General features: G+C 49.9%; 9 protein-coding genes across 9 annotated transcripts; 4 read left to right on the top strand and 5 right to left on the bottom strand.

The window, feature by feature from the left end:
• Window positions 1-2: 2 nt before the first annotated feature.
• On the bottom strand, window positions 3-714 carry cyp3 (putative peptidyl-prolyl cis-trans isomerase; the record flags this gene model as incomplete). The annotated part of the gene is made up of 4 exons (XM_024851070.1): window positions 3-194; window positions 248-385; window positions 453-598; window positions 660-714. 4 exons carry the CDS (start codon window positions 712-714, stop codon window positions 3-5), a joined length of 531 nt encoding a protein of 176 aa, XP_024699981.1.
• A 295-nt stretch (window positions 715-1,009) lies between these two features.
• On the bottom strand, window positions 1,010-2,365 carry P170DRAFT_449793 (uncharacterized protein; the record flags this gene model as incomplete). Its single annotated transcript, XM_024851071.1, has 4 exons — window positions 1,010-1,649; window positions 1,700-1,841; window positions 1,890-2,194; window positions 2,247-2,365. The coding sequence occupies 4 exons, from the start codon at window positions 2,363-2,365 to the stop codon at window positions 1,010-1,012; spliced, it is 1,206 nt and encodes a 401-aa protein (XP_024699982.1).
• A 236-nt stretch (window positions 2,366-2,601) lies between these two features.
• P170DRAFT_390929 (DUF3844 domain-containing protein) lies at window positions 2,602-4,319 on the top strand. Its single transcript, XM_024845924.1, has 4 exons — window positions 2,602-3,005; window positions 3,061-3,233; window positions 3,318-3,458; window positions 3,512-4,319. Exons 1-4 carry the CDS (start codon window positions 2,681-2,683, stop codon window positions 4,106-4,108), a joined length of 1,236 nt encoding a protein of 411 aa, XP_024699983.1. The 5' UTR covers window positions 2,602-2,680; the 3' UTR covers window positions 4,109-4,319.
• A 176-nt stretch (window positions 4,320-4,495) lies between these two features.
• Window positions 4,496-5,706, top strand: P170DRAFT_439931 (DsbA family protein). Its single transcript, XM_024849949.1, has 4 exons — window positions 4,496-4,698; window positions 4,759-5,160; window positions 5,223-5,270; window positions 5,333-5,706. The coding sequence occupies exons 1-4, from the start codon at window positions 4,618-4,620 to the stop codon at window positions 5,408-5,410; spliced, it is 609 nt and encodes a 202-aa protein (XP_024699984.1). The 5' UTR covers window positions 4,496-4,617; the 3' UTR covers window positions 5,411-5,706.
• On the bottom strand, window positions 5,663-6,204 carry P170DRAFT_366995 (cyclin-dependent protein kinase regulatory subunit CKS1; the record flags this gene model as incomplete). Its single annotated transcript, XM_024844782.1, has 4 exons — window positions 5,663-5,699; window positions 5,777-5,835; window positions 5,908-6,052; window positions 6,101-6,204. 4 exons carry the CDS (start codon window positions 6,202-6,204, stop codon window positions 5,663-5,665), a joined length of 345 nt encoding a protein of 114 aa, XP_024699985.1.
• Window positions 6,205-7,769: 1,565 nt separating this feature from the next.
• hscA (putative Hsp70 chaperone (HscA)) lies at window positions 7,770-10,283 on the top strand. Its single transcript, XM_024849950.1, has 7 exons — window positions 7,770-7,849; window positions 7,906-7,956; window positions 8,020-8,146; window positions 8,210-8,375; window positions 8,436-9,143; window positions 9,199-9,679; window positions 9,741-10,283. The coding sequence occupies exons 1-7, from the start codon at window positions 7,807-7,809 to the stop codon at window positions 10,007-10,009; spliced, it is 1,845 nt and encodes a 614-aa protein (XP_024699986.1). The 5' UTR covers window positions 7,770-7,806; the 3' UTR covers window positions 10,010-10,283.
• A 97-nt stretch (window positions 10,284-10,380) lies between these two features.
• P170DRAFT_390942 (ribosome-recycling factor) lies at window positions 10,381-11,644 on the top strand. Its single transcript, XM_024845925.1, has 2 exons — window positions 10,381-10,925; window positions 11,016-11,644. The coding sequence occupies exons 1-2, from the start codon at window positions 10,464-10,466 to the stop codon at window positions 11,361-11,363; spliced, it is 810 nt and encodes a 269-aa protein (XP_024699987.1). The 5' UTR covers window positions 10,381-10,463; the 3' UTR covers window positions 11,364-11,644.
• A 39-nt stretch (window positions 11,645-11,683) lies between these two features.
• Window positions 11,684-12,823, bottom strand: P170DRAFT_429450 (uncharacterized protein; the record flags this gene model as incomplete). The annotated part of the gene is made up of 2 exons (XM_024847890.1): window positions 11,684-12,600; window positions 12,700-12,823. The coding sequence occupies 2 exons, from the start codon at window positions 12,821-12,823 to the stop codon at window positions 11,684-11,686; spliced, it is 1,041 nt and encodes a 346-aa protein (XP_024699988.1).
• A 1,144-nt stretch (window positions 12,824-13,967) lies between these two features.
• P170DRAFT_449800 (Zn(II)2Cys6 transcription factor) lies at window positions 13,968-17,034 on the bottom strand (the record flags this gene model as incomplete). Its single annotated transcript, XM_024851072.1, has 8 exons — window positions 13,968-14,268; window positions 14,328-14,788; window positions 14,847-15,403; window positions 15,458-15,739; window positions 15,839-16,180; window positions 16,249-16,770; window positions 16,832-16,876; window positions 16,980-17,034. The coding sequence occupies 8 exons, from the start codon at window positions 17,032-17,034 to the stop codon at window positions 13,968-13,970; spliced, it is 2,565 nt and encodes an 854-aa protein (XP_024699989.1).
• Window positions 17,035-17,786: the final 752 nt, after the last annotated feature.

The raw sequence follows: 17,786 nt of genomic DNA on the forward strand, positions 1-17,786 counted from the left end.
GTTCACATTTCCCCACATTGTGACACGACAACGTCCTGGTTTGGTTTGTCCCTTGTTGTGCGTGTATGTTCGATCATTCGCACAATATCCATTCCGTCAATCACTTGGCCAAAAACCACATGTTTGTTATTCAAGAAAGGGGTGGCTGTTGTTGTTATAAAAAACTGGCAGCCGTTGGTGTCGGGTCCTGAGTTCTACACAGGTTATATTAGTAGAAGCCTTGTTACTCTTCTGTTGACTGACTTACTGCCATGCTCAGCAACCCGGCGCGATCATGCTTCAGCACAAAGTTCTCATCTGGAAACCTGGGCGTGTTGTAGATCGAGCAGCAACCCGTGCCATCGCCATTGATGAAATCACCACCCTGTATCATGAAATCCTTGATCTTTTGAAAGCCGGGTCAGCTCCCCGAACAATACCTGGGGGGGAATCGAAGCTCTCTCTAAACGTACAACTCGGTGAAATTTGCTGTTTTTGTAGCCCTGCGGTCGTCCGTGAGAGTTCTTGCTTTCTCCAGTGCAGAATTGGCGGAAATTCTCCGCCGTCCGCGGGGTAGTATCTGCGAACAATTCTATCTTAATGCGACCGAGGGGTTCCCCTATTGCAATTGTTAGTTACTATCCCGAGAAGGCCGGCATTCATGTATTTCCAAAGCCTACCTCCTAGTGTGATGTCGAAAAAAACGACCGGTTTGGTGGAGGTTGGCTGATCCATTGTAGGCGTTCTGGCACAGATGTATGGCGATGGATTCTGGCTTCGACAGAGCCGTTGCAGCTTCACGGGGACTGGGGAGCTGCTGGCCCCACCCGAATGCGGCGCAAAGTTTAATGCAATCGCGGGGACAGTCACCGGCGGATTGCAAATGTTAGGCAGAGAACTTGCCAGATACCATGATGGATTCTCAGTCCATGTGAAATGTGTTTGTAACATACTAACAGCTGATGTATGTCTGTCTGTATATCGCATCTACGAATCACCGAGGACTATTGACCCCAACAACGGCAGTATACTATGACCTACCTCGGGCCTTCTGCTTAAAAAGGCCTAGGTCTTTGAACTGCATTGTAACGCTACTCCAGCTCGCCGCCACTGTATCATATTCGCCTTGTACTTCAACCCTGCAAAACCCCTTGGGCCCCCTGAGACCAACAGGCCCAGAAAAGTAAAATACGCCACGACGAGGAGTGTGCCTCTCTCGAGCCTTGCAATCCCGCAGTCGGGATTGAAAAGCCAGACTCGCGGCGAATAGATCGGAATCGGGCTCAAACTTCGGCAGCGGTAGCATCTGTAATGTGGCACGAAGGATGGACGAATACAGACTAGACTCGGTATTTTCCTGCGATGCGCCTTCCCGAGAAACATGAGACGGTGGACTCCGGGATTGAGGTATGCGATCCAGCCCATCTAAGGATTTGATATCACGCGAGAACTCTTTCTTCTGGGACGGTGAATCCGTTGTTTCTTGCAGTTGTTCCTGACCAGAACCTGCCATACGAAGTCGTGCGGTCTGCCTCTTCAAGATGACCATAAAAGCATCCTTGATGGCAAGTGTCACATGGAGTGGCCGGGCGCATCTCAGTAGTCGGTCCCCATCCTCTGCTGACATTGGTTTGGAGGTCCACGAGACACCATCGTCAGTTATGTTAAGCCTGTATAGCGTGAGCAAATGTTATTATTACAATTCCGAAGTATGACTTACCCGGAACGGCTGTACGTAGGAGGAGCCCGGGACGGAAATTGATGTACAAGCCAGGTTCTCGTGACGGTCAGAGGACCACCGAGAATGCGCGAGAGTAGATGGGAGCGGGATGCATCTGTCAATGCAATCGAGGCCAGTTCATCTGAGCGAGTAAGTTTATGCTGTAGAAAGGCCGTCTGATTAACCATACCTCTGAGAGCCTGAAGCTTTTCGCGATCTCGAGAAAGCTTGACAAATTCCTGCCATTCGGGGTCCGACGCCGCGTAAAGCTCACCTTCGCGGATCTGGGGCCAGCCCAGAGGAACAAACATTTCATCTGAATCCGAAGATTCTTGGGTATCAGCGTTGGCGTCCGTGTCTCTCCTTTCCTGGCCTCTGTTCGCGCCCTCAACAAGAAGCTCCTGTGTCTCATCGTCCTCGTCAAACTGCAAAAGTACGAATGAACTCCATAGATGAAACGCGACTCCGTAGATAAAACATCTCTTAAAGAGCGTCCTGCCGTTTAAGTTAGCGTGAGCGCAAGGCGAGATGATATTATAATACTGACCGGATCCACGGTCTTTGAAGTTTTACATGACGAACTTTAAAGAGACTGCCCTGAGGCAATGGTGGACTAGGCCGGGATACCACTCGGGAAAATGGGAAGACACGCCTTAGACGAAACATTGAGAAATGGCATTTGAAGGGACAAGTGGGTACAAAGCATATCCGGTCAGCTTGGGCAAGACATTTGGCAGTGGAATCATCCGTACCGTCTGGGCAAAAGACCAACTGATTTGCCAGGGACTTATCTACCTATCAGCCGCTTGGCCGGTGAGTACTCCGTGGCGCCGCCACACGTGACACGGTGCATGAGGCAACCAGACACCGCCTGAAATGCTACCTCTCAACATCTCGGGAGCCAAGGACAAGCAAGCCTACGACGGCTGCTTCTCGACAATCAATCGGAAAACCAACCACCGCACTTCTCCTTACTCCAAAATGCAACATCTCTTTAGCATACTAGCCCTGTCAGTGGCAGCCGTGTCTGGAACCCAGGCTCCCGAGGCTTTAGTTCTTGCATTCGGTGATGCCCATCTGCCACATAACTTCAAACCTTCGGCCATTTCAGACCATGTGATACAGCGGATATTGGGTCTACGGATGGAATCCGAGGTGTCCTTAACTTCGGGAGAACCAGATCAAGAAACGATCGAAATGTTGAACAGTCTTGGGGGAAGTCCGGCCCCTTTGTTCGGCCCTAGTTCCGAAGGCGACGATATAAGTCGAAACCTCCTTGTTCTGGAGGGGGTAGACCCCGAAATTGGTATGCCGGAGCCATTAGCTATAGCCACTGCAAAAGATATGCTTATCATGACAAGTTTCTTTTACTCAAAATGAATTTCAACAAAACTTGCTTGCGAGAGTCTCCTCCGATAGCTTACTGTCCCATTTATTTCCGTCTCCCCTGACGGAAGGGGACGGCGTATACAACACCCGAACGAGACATTGCGCGCTCCATATCGGCAACGGAGCTCCATCTGATATGCAACAGGTACATTTGCCCTGCTCTTAGATCCATGACTCCTTATGGTGCTAGCAATACTAGAGCCTGCAAGTTAACTTCTCCACGCAGCAGCCCGGAAAACAATGTATCCCAGATGGCTCCATTTTCCAAAAGTCGGATACATTGGAATCAGAATTGCTTAGCCGAACCGGCATGGTGGAGTCGTGGGTTAATGAGCGGACTTCGGCAGCGGCTCTCAAAATCTCATTGCAGGTAATTGGTACCCTTGGGTTTTCGGCCGAGTTGCTTTTTAACGTTGCTCGCAGTCTCCGAATCATTATGAGGATTCAACCTTCACGGTCGAATTACTACGTTCTGTTCTGCGTGGCTTGGATGCGCTCTCTTCGGGGGATAAGTTGACCACAGCGGTGCTTCTGCCTCAACCCAATACGCAGCGGGGAATGATGGCCTTGAAATCTAGGGCAGTGCAGAAAAAGGACACACTGCCGAAAACAACCATTTCAACAAGTGGCGCCATGTTTGAATCCAACCCGCTACATGTGGCCCCAGTCTGTTATGCATCAAACTCCTCGTGCAGTGAGATGACAAGGAACTGTTCGGGCCATGGTTATTGCTACAAAAAATCCGGGTCTTCAGACCAAAACGCTCCTAGTGATTGCTATGCTTGCAAATGTCAGGAAACTACCATTCGAAAAGACGATGGTACTATCCAGAAAATAAAATGGGGGGGCTCGGCATGCCAGAAGAGAGATATCAGCTCTCCATTCTTCCTTGTTGCGGGGATTACTATCTTGGTACTCTTAGCGACGGGCGCTGCTATTGGAATGTTGTATAATGTTGGGCAGGAACAATTACCAGGCGTCATCAGTGCTGGCGTCGGCACGGTCAGAACCCAGAAATGAGATCAAAAAGGCGATTAATCCCAGATGGTGTGGTTTTGTTGTGTTGCTCGGCACATCTCGCTTGTCTTTCTCCAATCCTTTTTCTACCCCATTCACTCAATGTACAATAGATACATGTTTGTCGGATCGTGTGCACTTCCGGACCTTCACTTTCTAGTTGAGCAAAACCCAGTAGACTAGGATACTAGATGTATAAAGCAGACCAGATTGGAATAGCTGCACCGACTAATGCATCTAGCAAGAGCCCACTAGTATTCTTCTTACTGGCTGCCCCTCGGATTGCCGGCGTTACGATGACGTAAACCGAGATGCAGTTGTCGCATTACATCATCAAGCCCCTGGTCATTTCGTGATAGGCCTCGCTATCTCCTTCTTCCCCCTCCCCCTTCAGCCGTATCTAGTCTGAAAAGCCATATAGCTTCGAAGTCAGCAATGGCCTTACCACCGAAGTTTGCAGGTCAGAGATTACTGGGTTCATCGTCCCAGCCAGCGCAGCACACTCTGGAATTATGTATGTTTCCGGGGATCCCAGCGGCATATCACACGAACTGACGTCGGGGCGAATGGAAGATCTCGACTATGTGTGCCCTGTCAGTGTGCAGTGAATTCCCTATGATGCATAGGAAGTGGCCCACTAAGGTGTTATTTAGTTTTCTGCCAAGTTATTCAATACGTTTTACAGCTCAGTTAAACCGATGATTATCGAACGCTATCAGTCTAAGTTGCAGGTTATATTTCGACAGCACATCCAGCCCTGGCACCCGTCGTCCACCCTCACCCACGAAGCTGCCGCTGCTGTTCTGAGAATCGCACCGGACAAGTTTTGGGATTTTAGCGCTGCTCTTTACAAACGCCAAGAGGAATTCTTCGACGTCAGTGTCCTGGGCGAAACTCGTAACGCAACATACAGAAAACTTTCCGGGATTGCAGGGAGTGTTGGTGTGGACGAGAACGAGGTACTTGGGTTATTGACAATTAGAGAAACGCCCGCGATCCAAGGGCAGTTGAATGCCGGGAACGGCGTTACCGACGATATCAAATTGATGATAAAAGTAAGTCTGCAAAAGCAATTAGGATTTCAGATGCATTTATACAATGTTAACACGTAATACAGTCAGATCGGGTAGTAGGGGTCCACGTCTCCCCGACCGTGTACTTCAATGTATGGCACCTGTCGCGCGAGGAAGAGACTTCTGAGATTGAAACACTGACACCATCGTCCAGGGCATTGAGGAGCCAGGTATCAGCAGCAGTTTCACCACCCCCCAATGGGAGCAATGGTTGGCCAAAAACATTATCTGAAAGTCCCATCTCACAGGATACAAACAGTGAACAAAAAGCGTAAGACCAAGGCAGCCATGACATAGGGAGCAGATAGGGTCTACTTTAACTGTCGAACCATATCTCATTGCAGAACCTCAGTTTTGATGGAGCAACCGATTGCCTAAACAATCTCATTTTCATGTCGCATCCTGCTGGGCGGTAGCACCTTCCTCCGTTGACCGGGAAAAGCGAGATTTCGGGGCGCGCGTGATCGGGTATCCGGCCTTTTATTTACTGAGAGACAGGCGGTTGGTAATTCAGAGGGCGCCTAAAGAATCGGTTGTAAGTAGGGGGCGGCGGATAAGGAAATGTCATTGAGAATCGAGTGGATCTCTCCCAACTCACTTGAAGAGAAGAATATGCGGTTCTGGCTCGTGGACCTCGTAGTGTTCCCAGCCCAAACTCTAGTCTCCAATTAGATGGTCTCTGCTTTTCAGATCTCCATAGATGCTGGAATGCTGTCCAATTCTACATACCTGTGTAATACCAAGAGCCCGCCATTCTTCCTCCCAGAGCAATTTTAATGTGCCCTTTGAGCTATCGAAGTAGTCGGCTGGGATTTTTTTGAGCATATTCTTGGGCAGCTGGACATGGCGGTATTCGAATTGATCATCTGAATATCTGCACACATTGAGCGAGCGTTTATGTGGACCGCATGAATTTATATACCTGGCGGAATAGTGAATGGAGTCAATGAATTCCTCAAGCCTTTCCCTTTCAGACTCTAGTAAAAGCCGGGGCTTTTTGTTCCTTCTGGTCGTGTCGATATCCATCGGGAAGTGATCTTTGTCGTTCGCAATGACAGGCACAGATTCCCTATACGATCGTTCACGGATGTTAGTGAGGAACAAAGGAATCCAGAGAACAGCAGACTGGAATAAGTAGGCGACTATGGCGCCTTACAGGAGGTTTTAGAAACCGGTGAGGGAGGTGACTGATAATTGGAGCAAAGGGAACGAAACTTGATTTATTAGTGCAAATGCACCATACCAGAATTTAATATTATGGAATAGACCAGGAGTTAATAGCCCTTCTCTTTCGTCTACCGCGAGTGGCTTTTATAATAACATAGGTGGGATGCGAGGTTCATGGGACAGTGAGAGGGAGGGACGAGTGCACACGGGTGGAAAGGTGCCTGTCAGGATGCGAAGGACTTCAATCTTTGTTGTTTGGAACGACGGTGGAGGGTCTATCCACTTTGATGCCTCAGGCTCCAAGAACGTTCCCGTAGGTCTTCCTCATTACCTAGTATTAGGTAGAAACAAGGATTTACGGAGTAGAAGCGCTCCGAAGGGAAGACTTTCGTTCTGGGGAACAAGGCACTTCGTCGTCTTGACTCTGTAGGTACATACGTCTCTCTCTCTCTCTCTCTCTCTCTCTCTCTCTCTCTTTTCGGTGGCATCTCTTCGTCCTTGCCCCTCCTCCCTCCACTAGGTGTCACGATGCTGGATGCTTCACATCCTTGGGTCTATTCTCTCCGGCTACGGAGTAGGTACTTTCTACGGGAGAGGGGATGTATCCACTGCTAGGTTTGAATCGGAATCGATCCAGTAGGCTGTACTGCGTACGAAGGACGTTCTCTCCCTTCAACTTTTTTTTTTTCGGGCGGGGTCTCTCCTGTCTGTAAGACGGTTCAAGCCCGCCTGCGATTATGTACGCCGATTCTGGCGCCGAAGAACGAGCGACCACCGAGTCTTTAGTCTTTACTCCGCTCCAGATACTAATACTACTCCGTTACCTGGTAGTACTCCGTACGCAGTAACCTCGAAAGAATTGGAAGACCCATACCCACCACACCGACCAGAAGCTAATATGATAGGATGAGATTGCAGCCCGAGACCATGGATTTGCATGTACTGTACGGTACTCCGTAGATACCTGTACGTACCCGTCGACTACGGAGAACCGGTATGCTGGGAGTGACTACCGAGTACCTACGTGGGTAAGTAGTAGGTAATGTATCTACGTACTGTACATACTCCGTACGTACCTAGGTTGACCTTTTACTTTCGTGATGATACCATTGTGTATTGTAATGTTGAATCTTTTGGGGTGCTGCCCCTCCAGCCGAGGAAATTTACAGTTAAATTACCGGCTTAGGGTGAGAACAAGGGCGTTCCAGAGTAAAAAAAAAAAAAAAAAGAAAAGAAAAAAAATCCAAAAAAAAATTAAAGTGGGTTAGAATTTTTTGCCTTGCCCTCACTCTAAAAAAAAAAAAAAAAAAGCCAAAAAAAAACTTTACAAATTTTTTTAAGCGCTTCCACCTAAATCACCCGGAGTGCATTTTATAAACCTCACATCTCCGTTCATTGTCTTCTTCCTACCCCTAACCCTCACATAATTTTCATCCCATTCCCACCTCTTCTTTCGTGACAATGTCGGACGAGGTTTACGAAGGCGCCATCGGCATTGACCTTGGTAATTAAATGGTCTATCCACGAGAAAAGCACCACTTTACTGACACAAATACCCAGGCACGACCTACTCTTGCGTCGCCAACTATGAGGGCACCAATGTCGAAATCAGTATGTTATGATGCGAGCCTGTCCATGAATGGTTGAATGCTAATATACCTCGGCTCTATTCAGTTGCCAACGAGCAGGGCAGTTACACGACGCCGTCTTTCGTGTCTTTCACCGACAAGGAGCGTTTGATCGGTGAGGCCGCCAAGAACCAGGCTGCTATGAACCCGCAGAACACGATCTTTGATATCAAGTAAGGCGCCCCTGTTTTCTCTCTACCCTCTCGGACTCTTCGTCAGATTCTGACCGGTCCCAGGCGTCTCATTGGTCGGCGGTACGACGATCCCATTGTCAAGAAGGATGTTGAGTCCTGGCCTTTCAAGGTCGTCGACCAGGGTGGAAACCCCGCTGTTGAGGTCGACTACCTTGGAGAGACTAAGACTTTCACTCCTCAGGAAATTTCCTCCATGGTTTTGATGAAGGTAGAGTTTGCTCTTGTGTCTTCCCGTGAAAAAGGGCTGCGTATTAATACATCTTGACAGATGAAAGAGGTTGCGGAGACCAAGCTCGGAAAGAAGGTCGAGAAGGCCGTCATCACCGTTCCCGCCTACTTCAACGACAACCAGCGTCAGGCCACGAAGGATGCCGGTGCCATTTCTGGCCTCAATGTTCTCCGTATCATCAACGAGCCTACCGCTGCCGCTATCGCCTATGGTCTCGGCTCTGGAAAGTCTGACAAGGAGCGTAATGTCCTGATCTACGATCTGGGTGGTGGTACTTTCGATGTGTCGCTCCTGAACATCCAGGGTGGTGTTTTCACCGTTAAGGCTACCGCCGGTGATACTCACCTTGGTGGACAGGATTTCGACACTAACCTGCTTGAATTTTTCAAGAAGGAGTTCCAGCGCAAGACTGGAAAGGATCTCTCGGGCGATGCCAGAGCTCTGCGCCGCTTGAGAACCGCTTGCGAGCGTGCCAAGCGTACTCTCTCTAACGCTACCCAGACTACTGTTGAGATCGATTCTCTGTTTGACGGAGAGGATTTCAACTCCTCCGTTACCCGTGCCCGTTTCGAAGATCTCAATGCCAAGTCTTTCTCCGGCACCCTCGAGCCCGTGCAGCAGGTCCTTAAGGACTCTGGTCTTGAGAAGAGCAAGGTCGACGAGATCGTCCTCGTTGGTGGTTCCACCCGTATTCCCCGTATCCAGAAATTGCTCAGTGACTTCTTCGACGGCAAGAAGCTGGAGAAGGTGCGTCCCTGTTAAGATCCGCGATGGTTGACTGAATACTAAATTGAGTATCTAGAGCATCAACCCTGATGAGGCTGTTGCCTACGGAGCTGCTGTCCAAGCTGGTATCCTCTCCGGAAAGGCCTCTTCCGCGGAGACCCAGGACCTCCTGCTGCTGGATGTGGTCCCGTTGTCCCTGGGTGTCGCCATGGAAGGAAACATCTTTGCTCCCGTCGTGGCTCGTGGCCAGACCGTCCCCACCATCAAGAAGCGTACTTTCACCACTGTGGTGGACAACCAAACCACCGTTCAGTTCCCTGTTTTCCAGGGTGAGCGTACTAACTGTGCCGATAACACCTCGCTTGGAGAGTTCACTCTGGCTCCTATCCCCCCCATGAAGGCGGGAGAGGCCGCTCTGGAGGTCGTTTTCGAGGTGGATGTCAACGGAATCTTGAAGGTTACCGCCACCGAGAAGTCCTCCGGCCGTACCGCCAACATCACCATCTCCAACGCTGTCGGCAAGCTTTCCACTACTGAGATCGAGCAGATGGTCGAGGGTAAGCCATCATCCACTCCCCCGCGGTCCACCCATGAATTGTAATACTTACCAATTGCCAGATGCTGCCAAATTCAAGTCCAGCGACGAAGCTTTCACCAAGCGGTTCGAGTCCCGCCAGCAGCTCGAGTCCTACATCTCCCGTGTGGAGGAGATTGTCTCGGACCCCACCATGTCTGTGAAGCTGAAGCGCGGCAACAAGGAGAAGATTGAGTCTGCTCTCAGTGATGCCATGGCTCAGCTTGAAATTGAGGATTCCACGCCCGAGGATCTCAAGAAGAAGGAGCTTGCTCTCAAGCGACTCATTACCAAGGCCATGGCCACCCGGTAAAAAAGGAAAACAAAATGGGGAAAACAATAAAAAGCCCAAGGAAGATTTCATACTGCACGGAGAATGGGGAAAATTAAGCACATGTCATGTCGCAGTTTCTTGTTTTTAACGAATAGAGGTCAAAATATTTTTACCTATGAGAATCACGTCAAACTTTCCCCCTCTCCTGTTGATGTCTTCGTTGCGAGCTTTATTCCAGTAGGGAGACCGGCGGGGTCGGTCTGATCATCTCACCAGTCGGTGCTCTTGGCCTAGGCTCGAGCTCTAGGTACTCCATTGTAGATTGTTACTGATCACGCTAGGGGTCCAAGCTCGTAGATGATTAATCATCACTTGATTCGCACTCCGCGGGTCTCATAACTTCTGTTGCATACCGCCGCGCTTGTTGCATTTGCTTTCTTGTCTCTCCCGTTCCTTTTGCTAGACAAAACGAAATTTCTCTTCGCTGGGGAGAATGCTGCACCTCCACGCATCTTTCGCCTTCCGCAGAATTCCAAAGCTATGCTCACCTTCTAGTCTGCTAGTGATACATCCGCGACATGGACCGATCCAACCTAATGTACCTGCGTCAAGCCCGTTTCAAAGCTTCTCGAGTACCCCGTTCCTGTTCAAGAAGAAAGACCGGGGCAAACCCAACCCCACTGCGGACTCCGAGGCCAAGTCAGCGAAGACAGCTGTGACGTCTGAAGATCCATCTGACCTTTCCCAGTTGCAGGAGGGAATTGTAGCCGCCGTGTCCCGATTGAAAGATGAACTCTCCAAGCTTCGCATGGGTGGCAGACTCGGCACGGATGCCATTGAGAACCTTCGTGTTCAGTTCAGCAAAGGAAGCAAGGAAACAGTGAAGCTGGGCGATCTGGCGCAAGTTATCCCTAAAAGTGGTCGGTTGGTAGCTATTCTGGTCTCAGAGGAAGAGGTAAGTCTACGAATCTTTGATCTTTCTTTTTTGGTGGGAAAACACGCACTTTTCGGGGGTTCTGATTCTAATGTGCCGTTGAATGAGCAGCATATCAAACCAATCACCTCCGCCATTGTTTCCTCCAACTTGTCCTTGACCCCTCAGTCCGATCCCCACAATACTCTACAGCTCAACGTGCCCATTCCACCCCCTACTAAGGAGTCTCGTGACAAAACTGTCATAGCTGCGAAGTCCGCAATGGAAAAATCTATTGTCGCAGTCCGTGAATCACGAGGCGTTGTTCACAAACGCCTGCAGGAAATGCAAAAGAAAAAGATCGCTAGGCCTGACGATGTCCGCAAAGCCCAGGATCAGATGGAAAAACTAACCGAGAAGGGACAGAGAGAGGTGAAGGATCTCTTCGAGGCAGCAAAGAAGAGCATGGAACGCACTTAGTTCGAACTGACAAGTAGTGCAATGCCCTTTTGTTTTGTACTTCATTCAGTCTGTACCTCCTGAAAGACCTTGAGTCGACTTTCTACTCTACATCATTGAACCAGAGTGACAGGATTCCTGTCGGCTTTCCCCAGACTTTTCGAAGGGGCCATACCTGTCTTTGATCAGATAGACGGAGGAAGCTGGCTAACATTACTGGCCAAAGAGAGGGAAGAAAACAAAATAGAATCTAGACTGCTATTGTACATTATTTCTTCAGGTACAAACCACCAAATTTACATTCAGACATCCTTGCTTGTGCAGGTACCCCCAGTATGTCTTCACGCACGCTTCATGGGACGACTGGACGCCATGAGAGATTCAAGCTTGGAAACAAACTGGGAGCTCTTGCCAGCTGCTTGATAGGTCTCGTTGTTGGCAAGATTCTGAATGACTCCGTCAACCACGGAAACCTTGCCGAGAGGTTCGGTTTTGGTGTATTTCCCCTGAACCAACGATTGCAACAGAACTCCCCGGTCATCAGTGTTGATCTGTTCAAACTCTACTTTTTCGGGTTCCACAAGGTCGCCTTTGCGTTGTGAGTACTCATCGGCACGCTGTTGTGAAAGTTTGCTGGCTTCCACTAGGGCTTGCGATTTCTCTTCCTCGTCCAAAAAATGAACATATTGACCATTGAAGAGCCGTCTACCAAGCTCCTGAGGTGGGACATAACCATTTGGCGTGCGATCACTTATGCGAAGCAACTTATCAATAATCGTGGAGTGATGGGCGCCCGAATTGGTAGGAAAAGAAGGCCACGTTCTTTCCAGATTGGAGAGCATGGGAGCCTTGGGATTATAGTGACTTGGGGAGATTTTCGTTCTCTCCGCGAGCTTGCGATAGCCTTCTTCGATTTCGACTTTTTGCACGTCTTCTCCTTCATCCAGATCCCGTGGCCTTGCGGTTCGTGTGCGAGGTCCTTTCTTATTCCTCAAAGCGGCAGACTTTGTAGGAGGCCGAGACCCACGTCCGTACGCCGGGGAACCACTACGGGGGTTCCGGAGTCGGGGGTTTCTAATAACGTTCGCAGGCTGACCACCGGCCTGAGGGGCTGCGAGTGATCTGGCGTCGAAGACTCGTCGAGGGCGGGGGCGCTCAGAGTTCGCAGGCTTCGAACGCGAAGTCGACGCCTGAACACCAGTCCTCTGCAAGCGAGAGTGGGAGCTCGGGAAGCGGGACTGATCTATGTTGTCATGTCCTATGCGGATTTTAACAACGTTGTCAGAAATGCAAGCAAGAAAGCAGAACGTTGGCTGGTTGGGGGACATGGAGAATGCAGGGAAGGCTAAGAACTTACGGGGCTGACGGGGACCGTCCGTCGCTTGTCCCTGGGAGGCAGAGAACTGGCGGACAAGCGGCGATGTCCCATCAAGCAGTCTCCCGAACCGGGATTGCCAAAGGGTGGCACGATGTTGGAGCATCGTTGTTGGCAATGGGGGTGCTGATGAAAACTTGGGGACAGGCGGGATGGCAGTGCAGTAAAACTGAACCGACGGAGCAACCCCAGGGTCACGTGGACCGCGCTCACATCACCCGCGTCGAGGCGACGGCCGCTTTCTCGCCGACGCACCTGCCTGCTTTCCGTTGCCTCCCTTCCTGCATAGAAAGGAAAACGACCCAAGATTCGACCTGCCTCGCCTTTGCTGCTCCGTTCGCCCGGAACATGATACGCCGAAAGCCCACGGCTATCGCTATAACATCCGAAGACCTTGCAGCCTTCGAAGAAGCCCGACTACACAAGCAAGCCGAGCAAAACGATCCACGCAACCATGCCAAATCCACTTCCGCCTCCCGTGTTAATTTCGACCCCAGTGATGAGTTGAAGCCTTTGCCAGGCGATAAGGCAAGGATTGTTCGCTCCCGTGAAGAGCGAATAGGCTTAAACCGGCGCAATTAGCTGGCGTCTTTGAAACCGCTGGGTAGCGGAACACGGGCCTTTTCAAGCACAACATCTGATTTGGACTGCCGGAGGAGCTGCATGGAATAGCTTTTGGCTTCCTTTCAATACGTCTCATGGATGGCGACAATGCGCCTATCCACCAAGTCACCCTAACCCTTCTCATTGCCTTGCATGTGGACGACTCAAGCCCTGGGTCGTTGCAAAATTTCGGCCTTGCATCACCCATCTTCACCGATGTAAAAATTGTAAGCTCTGAATGGAAGGGTCGAGCGCCAATTTAACTGCGTCTTCATCAAAACCCCAGTTTGGGCGCCCCCTCGTCTTCTATTCTTCCGATATGCATGCAGCCCGTCTCGAAAATTCCAAGGAGCGAATGTCAATTTTCTTTTTATCTGCTCAGAATACGCAAGTAATTGGTTTAGGAAAAAGGGTATACCTATTTAAGAAACAAATAAAAATCGAAGACACCGAGACCCGCCAACTGTCCTGGAGATGCAAGCAAAATAAGAATAGTGCACCAAATGAAACCGTCAATATTCAAGACGAGTGGCCCAAATGTGCTCGTTTGTAGCCGAGGGACTACAAGAAATTGGCCCGGATCAGACTTGCTCCTTTCCCAGTTCCCCTCATTTTATAGGGCTTCACCTCCGAGACAACCTCAAAAATCAACGTTGACGTTTTGAACTATGTTCTGCTCCGAGGTCAACCGAGTAGTTCCATCGCCGCTTTAACCCATTGGGATCGAATACGCTGGCAACACTTTGCTGCCAATCACGCGCTGTGAACACAACTGGCTGTCCACTGAACTGAGGCTGCGATAATGGTTGCGGCTGTGGAACTGAAGGTATCTTTGCTGGATGCCCATATTGAACAGGATACAACGCATTTTGTACGCGCTGGGAGGGCATGGGCGGCGAATTCGTATTTACCGAAGATGATCCCATAGAAAACGCCATGTCCCATTGGCTACGTTGCTCAATTGTCAGTAATCTCGAACGGGGCATAAGAAGCAGCGAGTTCCTTACTTTATGATGCGAGTAGGGTCCCAGCTATTTTCATCAACCAATGGAACGTCCATCGAATGGCCTGACATAGTCTGAGAGGGTATCATCCCTAATGATTGGAGCTGAGAGGAATCGGACTTTGAATCTTCAGTACAAGCTGAGACTGGAGGTGTTACTGGGTAGGTCGTATAACCCACTCTTTTTGGAACACCGCCAGAGACATTGTTCAACTGGGGGGTATAATGTGAATCAAGCGGCGGGCTTGGATGATATGGCTCCGATGGACTCCCATAAGGAAATGTGGATTTGAGATCGAAAGGGCGACTAATATCAGCGGAGAAAGCGAGACGTAGAGAATCGATCTGAGCCTGGATTTCCGGCATTGGCCAAGCCGAAGAGCACCGCTCAAGTATACGCATGTGTCTTGTGAAGTAATCTCGCGCGTCGGTGTGGAAGCTGGGGTCAGGTGACGTTATGGCAACCTATAAGTCATTAGCCCACGACGAAACGAGTATGACCGCCAGCCGAATGAGGACTCACCAAGTGCAGCATAGTGCATGTCAGAATGCAGTATATTGCGAAATTGATACCCCTCTGCATGAAAAGAAGACCAGACAGACCGAAACGATCCAAAATAGCTTCCTGGAGCCTACAGATATATTTCGCCGAGGAATAACATAGAGCCATGTGCATTTTTCCGCCCCCGCCGGTTGCAAAAGCCTTGTTGGATGCGAGCAATTGGGGGCGATGCAACAAGATAATTCCTAGATGACAATGTGAATGCATGTTGCCCACGAAGTGAGAAGGTATCCAAGGAGGGGACCCATCGGCGGGATAGTTCACTTGTAGATCGGGAGGTAGACTTTGTAGCCAATCAGTGAACAGGGGGTTCTTCTCGACAAATTTAGGGTTTGCACCCCAGTCTTTTTGTCTCTTGATTTTGTGGTATATGTCGGTAATGATGCGAATGTGACGGGCATTCTGAACGAAATAGGCATACTGCCTGGACCTGTCATTCTCAAATTGGTCAAGGTCTTTGCTACTCAGCTCCGGATTCATATTGACAGTATCAGGATCCACGCCATAATCAGACCGACCTACAAACGTTAAGACACGGCAAATGCCAAGCGGAAGAAATGGTTCATTCATACCTTGCGGTGCACCAATCATCACCTCGACAACTAAAAGGGCCTGCCATACTCTCGTCTGCACCAAACATTCTATTGGATTTAGATCGCACGGACGATTCTCCGCATGCGTATAGTAATGTTCATGAATATCCAGATCCTTGGACATTGAGACGATAGTCTTCACAGTTTGCCAAGAGCGATAGTAATAGCCTTTCTTCGGTAGCGACTCCCTTGCCTTTAGGAGGAGGAGTAGCGCCTGAATCGTGCTTAGGCGAGGGACATCCATAAAGCTTGATTCGTGCCCTAGACATGATCGTGTTAAATGGTCAATATATGGGATCAACGGGCCAGCGCCATGTATCGAAGAAGAATAAAAGAAAAGGGGGGAGGGGTCATCCTCACTGTTTGCTAATGCAAGCCACTGGGCACCCTGGGCAGGGTCATCTGATAACCGCCCTGAACAGGCGAGCATTGCCTCGAGAAGAAGAGGGGAGATCAGGTGACGTTCGTGTTGCCACTGGTAGTAAAGGTGGGAGCGATGGACCACGGGTACATAGGGGTGTATGTCATTAAAATAAATTTTTAAATAATTCATAATCTCGTCGTCAGCTGGCATGAGTTCTGGGGGAATTCGGATTGTAGAACCGGCCCCGGTATTAAGGGGAGGGAGCGTTCCCTCGGCTTCATCTTGTATTGGAACTTCCGGTTCAGCGCCCTCTCGCCGCTGTTGCCGGATATAAGGAGCTGGCGAATAGTCAGTAGTCTTCTTTAATTCGGCCATCGCCAATGTAGTCTGCAGCTGTCGACCTTACCAATGCCAGTCTCGTCTATTTTGAGCTCCCCAAGGACATCGCTGAGATCCTCAGCGGTCGACTCAGGCTCCCCAAAAATGCTACTATCTACCGGCGCCAAAGCCTGTGCCTGAGAGGAAGAGAACATCTGCGGTTGTTGATAAGAGTGGGTTGGTACAGAAACTTGCGGCGATTGTACCTCATACACCCCGGGATGCTGCGGGGTTGAATGAGAAAACTGCGGGAACATTCCCAGCGCATCGGAGTACGGCTGAATGGCTCCCACGGCAGGCTGGCTGTTGTCCCTTAAAGCTTGCGACACAGAAAAGGATGATAGTGACGGATCCGGTGCATCATGTCCGCCGAGAGAACCTGCCGGGCCGGCCTCAACAGTTGGTTCCATGGAGAAGTCGCTGTCCTGTCCAATAGTAGGAGGCACGCATACTAATTTAAGGCGGGTGCATGCCGAACACGGCCATGTGTTTGTTGTTGCAGCGTCACACTTGATCTTTCGTTTTCTGCAGCCGTTGCAGGCTCGCATCACTAGATTTTAGAGGTCTTAGTAATCAACTCCCAGCATGCATCTGCCAACGATATAGCATACCTTTGAGTCTTTTGTGCCTATTGTGCTCATCCACGAATACATAATCTAGACCGTAGATGTCAGTGGTTGGTTTGAACGAATGATCGGCCTGTTCAACTCAAACAGGAGATGCTTGGCAATATAAGCGAAAGTAGGCAGGCGCTCTTACTTTTATGGCCTTCTCTGGGAGGTTCCGCAGGGGTTGTGAACGAATAGCCCTGCATTTCGACGTCGAAACCGGGGCAGCCCAGATAAGTATATGGAACAAAGCACACACCAGTGGTAGATAAGTCCTGGATATATAGAACAAACGGAGGATATACCTGCAAGGCCAGCCTCGTCCAGATAAAACCAACCTTGGAGGGGGAAGAGAACAACAATTGTAACAGTGGTAGTGCGTAGCAAAGGCAGAGAGACGGAGGGGAAGGACTAGCAGAATGGGTTTAGACCAATTCAACTTCGAACTGAATGCGAATGGAGTCAGACTCTCGATGGAGCGTCCGGCTTTTCTTGACCCCAGTCGGAGCACGTTTACAATTCCCGTACGAATGGGCTGGACACCTGGAAGACCAAGCCCACCGGGGTCCTAGTCCTGTAGGGATGCGCACAAAGAGACTTTGAAACGAGCCTTGAGGACGCCGTTTATCTCGACGTACGGAACTCGGGTGTCTGGCCGAAGCTTTGTGCACCACCGAGAATATACCCCGGTCTCAAGACGTAGCAATATTTGGGCAGAGAGCTTCTGTGTAAAGCATTAGGTCGGATTAATAGAAGGTAGACCATGATGCTTGCGGTCAGAGGGACCAGCAGATTGTACCGTACCTTACAGTCAAAAGGGCGCTAGAAGCCTATCCAGCCTGCATTGTGGTTCAATACCATGGGTATCTCAAGCGGGTTTCGTTGATTTCGAAGACTGACACGCAAATGATTGGGACTACAATCACATCTGGCAATCAGTATTTGGAATAATGCGCAC

The sequence above is a fragment of the Aspergillus steynii genome, assembly GCF_002849105.1.
Source record: "Aspergillus steynii IBT 23096 chromosome Unknown P170scaffold_8, whole genome shotgun sequence".
In the NCBI taxonomy this organism is placed as follows: Eukaryota; Fungi; Ascomycota; class Eurotiomycetes; order Eurotiales; family Aspergillaceae; genus Aspergillus; species Aspergillus steynii.

What these genes read in the sequence shown, in the direction of transcription:
- P170DRAFT_390929 (XM_024845924.1), top strand. Translation starts at nt 2,681, where the DNA reads ATGCAACATCTCTTTAGCATACTAGCCCTGTCAGTGGCAGCCGTGTCT. An exon ending in GGGGGTAGACCCCGAAATTG is followed by an intron (nt 3,006 to 3,060) that starts GTATGCCGGAGC and finishes TATCATGACAAG; the next exon opens with TTTCTTTTACTCAAAATGAA. An exon ending in CTCCATCTGATATGCAACAG is followed by an intron (nt 3,234 to 3,317) that starts GTACATTTGCCC and finishes TCCACGCAGCAG; the next exon opens with CCCGGAAAACAATGTATCCC.
- P170DRAFT_439931 (XM_024849949.1), top strand. Translation starts at nt 4,618, where the DNA reads ATGTATGTTTCCGGGGATCCCAGCGGCATATCACACGAACTGACGTCG. An exon ending in ATATCAAATTGATGATAAAA is followed by an intron (nt 5,161 to 5,222) that starts GTAAGTCTGCAA and finishes CACGTAATACAG; the next exon opens with TCAGATCGGGTAGTAGGGGT. An exon ending in CCCCGACCGTGTACTTCAAT is followed by an intron (nt 5,271 to 5,332) that starts GTATGGCACCTG and finishes ACCATCGTCCAG; the next exon opens with GGCATTGAGGAGCCAGGTAT.
- hscA (XM_024849950.1), top strand. Translation starts at nt 7,807, where the DNA reads ATGTCGGACGAGGTTTACGAAGGCGCCATCGGCATTGACCTTG. An exon ending in ACGGCAAGAAGCTGGAGAAG is followed by an intron (nt 9,144 to 9,198) that starts GTGCGTCCCTGT and finishes TTGAGTATCTAG; the next exon opens with AGCATCAACCCTGATGAGGC. An exon ending in GATCGAGCAGATGGTCGAGG is followed by an intron (nt 9,680 to 9,740) that starts GTAAGCCATCAT and finishes ACCAATTGCCAG; the next exon opens with ATGCTGCCAAATTCAAGTCC.
- P170DRAFT_390942 (XM_024845925.1), top strand. Translation starts at nt 10,464, where the DNA reads ATGCTGCACCTCCACGCATCTTTCGCCTTCCGCAGAATTCCAAAGCTA. An exon ending in TTCTGGTCTCAGAGGAAGAG is followed by an intron (nt 10,926 to 11,015) that starts GTAAGTCTACGA and finishes TTGAATGAGCAG; the next exon opens with CATATCAAACCAATCACCTC.